A 9,444-nucleotide genomic window follows, 5' to 3' on the forward strand; every position below is an offset into this window, starting at 1 on the left:
ACACATTTAGTCTTGGATTGGAAAATAAAAAAAAGAAAAGAAAAAGGTGTTGGATAACACATCGTGGCAATAATTAATTGTCCCTCCCATTCAATTTTTTTACAGCAGTGTCTTGTGTGCCAAGTCCAGGGTCAAGCCACCTGTGCCAAATCGGATGAAATCGAATCGACCAGATGAAGACATACACATGGAATCTGTGGTACAAATTTTTGATTTTTGCAGACATCCTATCGGTCCTGCTTAGAGTCACCAAAGTTTATGATAGCCCATGCCCTTTCTCAAATAATCTGCTTAATGGGGCCATTTCTAGTTTGACGTTGTCCGAAAATGGTACGCACACATTTAGTCTTGGATTGGAAAATAAAAAAAAGAAAAGAAAAAGGTGTTGGATAACACATCGTGGCAATAATTAATTGTCCCTCCCATTCAATTTTTTTACAGCAGTGTCTTGTGTGCCAAGTCCAGGGTCAAGCCACCATGGAAGTATGGTAAGTATACAGTATGACCATACTGTATAAATTGCTAATGTGTTCTTCAAGTATAATGACCCTTTTCAGTTAGGTAATGGATTCCTTCCTGACACACTGATATTTGTTTCATGGCTTTTCTGTTCCTGGAATGCTGCGAATGAAAAAACACAATGAAAAACCTACGCACACGCACGCAAATACACACACCGGGGAAAAAACTTGCACATTATTTCTTCAATGGACTAATGTGTCAATTTATATTTTGTTCTTTCTGCTTCTTTGCCCCCCTTTCCATGGTATGCGCATGACACATGAATAAAAATCAATCAATCAATCAATCAAATCAAAATAATTTTCAGGGGCATCATACAAGCTCCCTCAGGGTTCAGCGTGATACTTTCCATGATGAACGGGTCAACAAGTTCAGAAACCATCCATTAAGGAATCGGGACAGCAAGGGAAGAATCCTCTTTGGAATGCAAATTTAATTGACTGAACTCTCAGCATAAAGAACATGAATCACATTAAGAACAAACCTAGCTTAGCTGAATTATTCATCTATATTTGCCTATTGAAATCCCCCCCCCTGCCCACGTAGGTTGTGTTGAAAACTCAAGGCGTCGCCCTGACCCGCGGCTCCCACTACAGCGGCTTCTCAACAGAGTCACCTTTAAAACCAAGACCTCCGCATGTCTCTCATTGACGACATGTGGGTCGCCTTGCGGGCCATCTAATTGGCTCATCTTGATTGCTGATGTGTGGCTCATAAAGCTGATTGGCAGAGCGGGTGTGCGCATTGAGATATTATTGCTGATTAACATATGGGACTCCCAAGCTCGCCCATGCTGATTGTGTGTTTCGACATTCTGTGCACACACGCCGCGAGGATCTGCTGAGGCAGAGCAATGGTGGCTGCCTGACGCGCCAAATTGTGTTGGGCTTGAGGGACTGTCGGAGTCATCAGTGACAAGCCCTGTGTCTGATTCCAGCGATGCTTACACATTGACTGCATGGGCTCCACCTGGGGGAGTGGGCTGCAGATGGAATTAGCATGATATTCTTGTTTGGGTACAGGGAGAGACTGTTCCCTGGGGTGTAGTCAACATTTTATCTGTAAAAGAGACCACCTACTAAGCATCCAATCTTCTCCATTACAAAACCATTTCTTGTAAGCCTATAATGCCGCTTTGATGAGCCTAGATCTAGGTGTTCTTGTTGCAGTGTAAGTTTTTATTTCTCCCTCATTGCTATTCAGTGTTTCCAACCAGACACATTCCTCACTTAGTGCAACTGTTATGTATTTCAAACACTAGTTTGAAATAAGTTTTGACTACTGCCCAGCTCAAGTGCAGTGAAAAATGATCTGAAAAGGCTTAAATTCACATCAAACAGAACTTGGATAATCAAGACCCTCTTATTTATATCCCCCTGGAACATCTGCGAGTCACAATTTCCTGGCTATCTGTACACTACTTTTTCTTCAATGATAGTAATGATACTTTTTTTAAACAAAACATGCCAGGTCAGGTATGATTTAGTCTAGGTTCCCAGACAATTGGAGAGCTCCGCCTACCACTACCTTATAGTTGAGCGATGCAGATAGAGACTGAACTGAGTATAGAGAGGAAAAGTGACCACCTACTGTACTTCCTGCTTCAGCACTGTACATGTACCAGAGATTTTCATTTTCATTTATTTTCCCATAGACATTTCGTAAAATGCGTATAAAAATAGTTTTACTTGTTCAAACCAAACGGTTCAGATATATTTAGAAACAGGAGAGACCACATAACATTCCACTTGGACCAAAACGTAAAAAAAAATCATTAAGAAAATGTTTTTTCAATGTCGTTTTTTAAAGTTTTGGTCCGAGTGAAATGTTCTATGGTCTCTCCCCATTCTAAGCTGTTAATGTGTCTGTACCTATCTAACGGGCTGTGAATGTCATGTGAAATAAGGGGCGGCTGTGGCTCAGGAGGTAGAGCGGGTCGTCCACTAATCAGAAGGTTGGTGGTTCGATCCCCGGCTCCTCCAGTCCGCATGTCGAAGTGTCCTTGGCCAATACACTGAACCCCGAATTGCTGCCGATGGCTGTGCCAGCACCCTGGGTGGCAGCTGGCCACCTTCGGTGTCTGAATGGGTGAATGTAGGCACATTGTAAAGCGCTTTGGATAAAAGCGCTCTATAAATGCAGTCCAATTACCATCCATGAATGTGTCTGTACCTATCTAACGGGCTGTGAATGTGTCTGTACCTATCTAACGGGCTGTGAATGTGTCTGTACCTATCTAACGGGCTGCGAATGTGTCTGTACCTATGTAACCAGCTTTGAATGTGTCTGTACCTATCTAACGGGCTTTGAATGTGTCTGTACCTATCTAACCAGCTTTGAATGTGTCTGTACCTATCTAACGGGCTGTGAATGTGTCTGTACCTATCTACCGGGCTGTGAATGTGTCTGTACCTATCTAACGGCCTGCTAATGTGTCTGTACCTATCTAACGGGCTTTGAATGTGTCTGTACTATACCTATCTAACGGGCTGCTAATGTGTCTGTACCTATCTAACGGGCTGTGAATGTGTCTGTACCTATCTAACGGGCTGTGAATGTGTCTGTACCTATCTAACGGCCTGCTAATGTGTCTGTACCTATCTAACGGGCTTTGAATGTGTCTGTACTGTACCTATCTAACGGGCTTTGAATGTGTCTGTACTGTACCTATCTAACGGGCTGCTAATGTGTCTGTACCTATCTAACGGGCTGTGAATGTGTCTGTACCTATCTAACGGGCTGTGAATGTGTCTGTACCTATCTAACGGGCTGTGAATGTGTCTGTACCTATCTAATGGGCTGTGAATGTGTCTGTACCTATCTAACAGGCTTTGAATGTGTCTGTACCTATCTTAACGGGCTGTTCATTTGATCAACTCACTCAGTTAAACACATGCATGTGATTCCCTAGAGGGGCCATAGTGCAGCGGCAGCCAGAGTGGATGAAGAGAGTCTTGCTCAAGGACATTTTGAAAGACATGGACTGACAATAGCATGTGGGTCTTACCTTTACAGTTATGGGACAGTTTAACCACCAAGCCACCCTGCAGCCAAAAGATGGCCTAGTGCTTATTCCTGAAATAGCATAACCCACTAATCCAGTTGACAATGCACAGCACATAAACCCAAGGTATCATTGTGTGACAGACAATTTCCTTTGGCCCAGAGAAACAGAGGAGCTTCTCGTACCTCTGTGTGCAATCAGCCTTGGGTGAACTATTTGCTGGCATACACATTCTGTAAGGACAAAGAGCAAATGTACTCTGCCACTGAAAAACATCGTCCCTCCATCTCTGAACAAGTAATAAACTCATTTATCAAAATCACTCAATGGCAACGGCAGTGAAGCAAGATTGTGAGTGTGAACAGCATGTGGGGAATACAGGTATTAGCTTTGTAATGAAAGCCTATTGCCAGTTTCCTACAGTATGGCTGTTCAGCGAAGGCCTCCTGCAAATAGAGGAAGCAGTCCACTTTTAAGAGACTGGAGTTTCTATATTGTCTTGCCCTGAATTAATACGTCTGGTGTATTATTTAATAATGTCACAATGGCTAATTGTATTTTCGGTGATATACTGCCTAAGCCCTCAGCACTGCCCTCCTTAAATGCAAATCATTGATGGGTTTTTTTCCCACCTTTTCTTGCATCTCTCTAAAGTGACTAATTACGCCAAACCCAAATCTCCTTTCAAACGATTCTAATAACTGTAAGAAATTTGAGAGCTAGATTTATGGCTCGCTGTGGCACATAATGAGAGTTATTATACGCACTGAATGTATAAAATATTAGGCACTTCTTACTGATACTGCGTCGCAGCTCTTTTTGCACACTCCGCATTTCAATTGTCTCACGCGTTATCTAACTCGCCTGCTTCTCTTTATCTCCACCTCGTCCTTTGTGAGTCGGTAGACATTTAATAATGGAAATCAATAAGGGATAATGGCTTTTACCTGGATTCACCTCATTTCATAAAAAAGTAACTGTCCCTAATAACTTTGTACATTTAGTGTTGTTGTTAGTTAGTTTTTCCTGCTTACTCTGTCAGGTCACTGTATCTTACTTAGGGATGTGTTTTCAACTTGGTGGATTTGATAAGGGAGGGGGGGCTTGATTCCAGGGGGCTGTAGCTGAAATCTGTTTTTGAAGAAGAATATGTCACATGACTATGTGACTATGTCACATGACTCACATGCATTCAGAGCATGAAACGGCACGCAGAACCCGAAGAAGCAGCTCTCATATAAGATCATTTGCATTCTTGAAAATATTGTAGAACATCTAAAAAAGAAAAAGGTTTGTGTGTGTGTGTGTGTGTGTGTATGGGGGGGGGGGGGGGGGTGAACCACCAGAAAATAAACAAATAAATCCAGGTGATCAAATCACCAGAGCCGCGCCATTGCCTCATTTACATATTTTAACACCCATACACATCTGGTGATAAAAAAAGAAGGATTATAAATAGGGCACCTCCGGCCCAGGACCACATGCGTCATGTAGCAACCAGGCGACCTCATGCAACTACATCTTTCAACAGCCCAAGTTTGGCACTGATGACATCATCACTGATGACATCATCATCGTTATCCACTCCTGACTGAATGAATGCCTGACTCACCCAAAAATGCCTTCTCTTGACCACGCGCTGTGCAAGTGGTAAAAATAGCATCACAGTGTCCAGAGTAGCCATAAGGTTAAATAAATAAATAAATAAATAGGGTTTCCTTTTACAGACCGGTCAAGTTGCTTCCACTCCGGGCTGAGTCATCAGCCCTAGAGATCGGTAGATCCACTTACAAGTAAACTTTACTCAGGAGGAGTAGATAGGGAGAACATGGAGAAGCTCAGTGCTATTCATTCAAAGACATGTACTCTGTGACTTGCTCTGACATACATACATATACATATATATATATATATATATATATATATATATATATATATATATATATATATATATATATATATATATATATATATAATATATAGAAAGCCCTACTCTGTGTGCTTTGACAAATCAGTTCTTGCTCTTGCCTTTCTGGCACAGGATATGTCATCAGGCCTCTGAAGCACTCAGCATTAACTAATATAGACGCAAGTAGAACTTTTTCAAAAAGCGCTGAGATTTCAGGACATTGACGGGGTCAGATCATTACTCAATCACCCCCCCCCCTTCCCGCCCCCGCCCTCTCTCTTGGAAGGTCTTTTCACCAAATTGCTGAATATTCATTATCCATACAGCACACATTGGAAACACCAATATCGCTGATGCTAGTATATATGGCAGGATTGAAATAGCACTGGATTCAATTTGTAAATTTGACATTACTGAGAAATATGCTAGGTTACACACTTCCATAACCACTTTCAGAAAATGAATTCAGAAACCTTTGCACACTAGCTGTTTTGTTTCTCAGTATTGCACCTTGCATCTATTTTTACATTAATTGGTACCAAGATGTGAAAAAGACGTTCTTCCCCCCTAAGGACATTAAACTCATATGATCATATCATTTATTGAATATCTGTTATGTTGAGATGATGTAGTTTATGGAATTCATTTGAATTACCCCTACATAATAATATGAACAATTCATGGCAATAAGTAGATTATTGACACCACAACATTTATGCCCTTAATCTTTTGTACATCTTCCATGCCTCTCCATCCTTCTCCATATGAGCCACCCTCCTCCTCTTTGCAGGCTGAGACATATTGACACTGACAGCTGACTCCCACATGGCACAGGGCTGGGTTTTGTTCCTGGAGTGTGCTACAGATGTTGACAGATGTCACCCAGCATAGGCCCAGACAGGGTATAGATCCCAGTAGAGTAGAGTGACAGGGTCCCAGCATAGGCCCAGACACGGATAGATCCCAGTAGAGTAGAGTGACAGGGTGAAACCTCAGCTGAGCAGCTGGGGTCGACCAGCTCCTGCTCCGTTCAAGCTGAAGTAAATGCGACTGGGTCTTAGACCGTCTGCTCCACGCAGGGGGGAGTGGAGTGCCTGTCTGTCTGCCTGTGCGTTAAAACTCCGGCAGTCTGCTCTGGGAAGGACTTTAGCCCCCGCTGCAATTGCAGTCTGTCAGCACAAATCAGACTCATTGTCGCCCTGGTTGAAACAAACTTACCTGGAACCTCAGCCATTTAGCTGTTAACAAATCTACTTTTGGGCCCCAGCAAAGCACATAATCAACCTGCTATGCTGTAGGGCTGCTGTGGCAGGGGTCGGGGGTTATTGTCAAAGGTTACAGCACAACCACACTCGAAATCTATTTTCTAGAAGAGTATATGACATATATAATAGTACAGCATATAACCACTTCCCAGCTTAATATCAAATTACTTCCTGTCATCACTAAATGGCCGAGTCAGTCAAATAACTAACAGTAGTTAGTTATTTAATTACACAGAAATCTCTAACTTCACACAAAGGACACAAAGACTTAACAAATGAGTATATTTCAAATCTTTCCCCTCATTGTAACCAACTTCATTCTTTCATGGTTCAGGGTTTTGCAAATTTGAGAACCATTCATCTGCCTTCTCAGACATGACATCAGCACTCTGTCGCCCTCTTTGTAGTCAGGGATACTTTAAGAATTATTCAACCTGATGAGGAATAAAAGTTCATTCTCCGCTCTCTCCTTCAGCTCACTTTGCTTTGAGTCTCCATTGGTTCTGCTTCCTTGGGATTAGGACTGATTGCAGAGAAGTGTCTGCTATGTCTTCTTGGGTGATCTTCAGCTCTTCTCTTCTGCACTGTGCAGTGAAGTGCTGAATATGCTCAACTTGCTCCCAGAATCAAATTGCTAAAAAAGTTAGGCTTCTTTCTCTGGAAAAAAAGAAAGTGACTTATCTCATGTCGTTAATAAATATATGACATTAGATATTGTTTCGTTACCCCTAAGCCTAAATGTATAGGAAACTGCAATTAAGAACACATCTTTGGTGAAAAGTGAACAGAGAGCAACTATTAATATCCATGCTGCCGTAGTGAGGGCAAAGCATGCTATGGGGAGTTGTGTTGGGCTGTGGCTTTGTCATACAAAATCAATGCTATTGTATTTGCTTCACAATGACTCTATTGTGTAAGGCACGATTTTGTGTCACTTTTGATAGCTATCAAGTAAGCAGCGCCAGACTCTGTCTTACTCATCCCTTTGAGTTCAGCACGGTGTTTGACAGGATGTGAAGTTGTTCCCAGGCACTGTGTACTGCTGGAGTCGTGTGACACTGAGCTGTCTGGCAGTGATCTGATTCTCTGCAGTAGATGTTCCGTGTTTGCAGACATCCTGGAGGTGGAGCAGGCAGAAACAGAGAGGCTGCTGTCTGTTTCTCTCACCGACTTGAGAAAAAGGAGTTTGGGGAAATAAAAAAAAAATGTGGTGGGAATTCCTATTTCACAACACCTCTGGAGAGTGCAGCAACAAATCATGAAATTGGATGCAAATGTAAGATGGTTGTGATCCAGAATTGACATTGAAATGTCGGGTCCATTAAGGACCCAAGTGGACCTGGCGAGTGGCTGTCACAGCTGTCAATCAACCCTTTTTATATCGTCAAATCTCACTACTATAATAAGGTGGGCAAAGCGCGCAATATTTCTAGTAACTAATTCAAAACTAATGTCGCGAGTGGAACTGTGGTTTATGACTCTGAGATTGGGCTCCTGCAGCCAGAAACATTTGTTTGGTGTGTGGTGTATATTATTGTCCAGGGGGGCACTGTATTCTCTCACTGACGTGATTCTCAGGTGATCCGCCCTCTGCCCCGGGAAGCGAGTGATCAGCCTGCCCTTATAAGGAGGACGCCGACCATCCACGGGGAAGACAGAACCCAGGAAGAAAGGGACGACGGGGAGAGCAGACTGGAGGAGCTGGCCGCATCGGGACGAAACCCACACACAACGCTCGCTAAGCCCGCCACAAAGGGACGGTCTGACCTATTCTCAGGGAGTGTGTGGCGTGTCTTGGACGCAACTGTGTTATTGAGTGCTCCTGCTCTGTGTCTCTTAGTGAACGTGAGGAGCCGGCCGGACCAGATCGACGCCGATCTACTGCTGCGCTGAGACTGCTGTGCTGCTCTGCAAGACGACCGACACCCATACACAACGCTCGCTAATCCCGCAACAAAGGGACGGTCTGACCTATTCCTCAGTGAGTGTGTGGCGTGTCATAGGCACAACCCGTTGCTGAGTGTGCCTGCTCTGTGTTTTTAAGTGACTCCGATCTACGCTGGTGTGGCCGACGGTCCCCGCCAGATTGCCGGATCCCTACCTGCTTGCCGTCCTCTGTCTGTCTGCTGCCTGCTTGTTGGCCGCCCTCCGCCCGCCTGTTACCTGTGGCCGTGTGGACGTTCTCCGCCTCGACCCCCGCCGCCATCGCGCCCGGGCCTGTTCCATCTGCCCGCCGTTGCTCCAGCCTACTGAGCTGGGGTCCATTGTCGGGGCGATATCCAGCCTGCCTACTATGCTCTGATAAGTACTCTTACCGTTCATATTATCCCAACTCACCGAAGGAACAGAGTGAACGTCGTGAGTTGGGACGGACATTTTAAACCTTTTCTCTTTTCGTTGTTCGTTTATTTTCTCCTTCTGCTCAACGCTGCTAATGTAGCTCGTGTTCATTGTCGGTCACGTGACACTCTAACTCAATATCTATGGGATTGCCCGTCCTAAGATCGCCCCTCTGTTAATGCTGTGTCCAGTTTGCTGTGCTGTTTGAAGTGGTCTTTTGCAGTTGCCTGCCATAATATAACAGGGTGAAATAATATTCTTATGCAGTGTGTCTGCCGTAATATATTGGTGTGCAGTGGTATCCAGATGAAATGTCTGACTTTGCAGTGGAGTGTGAAATGTTAATTCCTGTTGCTGGGAATCTGTGTGCTGTGCTGTGTGAGATCTGTTCATGACACACGTCC

The 9,444-nt window shown here is 43.8% G+C and overlaps 1 protein-coding gene across 1 annotated transcript in view; it reads right to left on the reverse strand.

The window, feature by feature from the left end:
* Positions 1 to 8,906, reverse strand: part of eif4g2a (eukaryotic translation initiation factor 4, gamma 2a) — a gene marked incomplete at its 5' end in the record, with an annotated part of 32,843 nt that extends 23,937 nt beyond the window's left edge. Inside the window, 2 exons of the mRNA XM_083650649.1 lie at positions 8,264 to 8,401; positions 8,802 to 8,906. Coding sequence (XP_083506775.1) covers positions 8,264 to 8,401; positions 8,802 to 8,906 — 243 coding nt within the window. The remainder of the gene's footprint in view (positions 1 to 8,263; positions 8,402 to 8,801) is intronic.
* Positions 8,907 to 9,444: the final 538 nt, after the last annotated feature.

Source organism: Poromitra crassiceps (assembly GCF_964638095.1).
Source record: "Poromitra crassiceps genome assembly, chromosome: 14".
NCBI classification, from domain to species: domain Eukaryota; kingdom Metazoa; phylum Chordata; class Actinopteri; order Beryciformes; family Melamphaidae; genus Poromitra; species Poromitra crassiceps.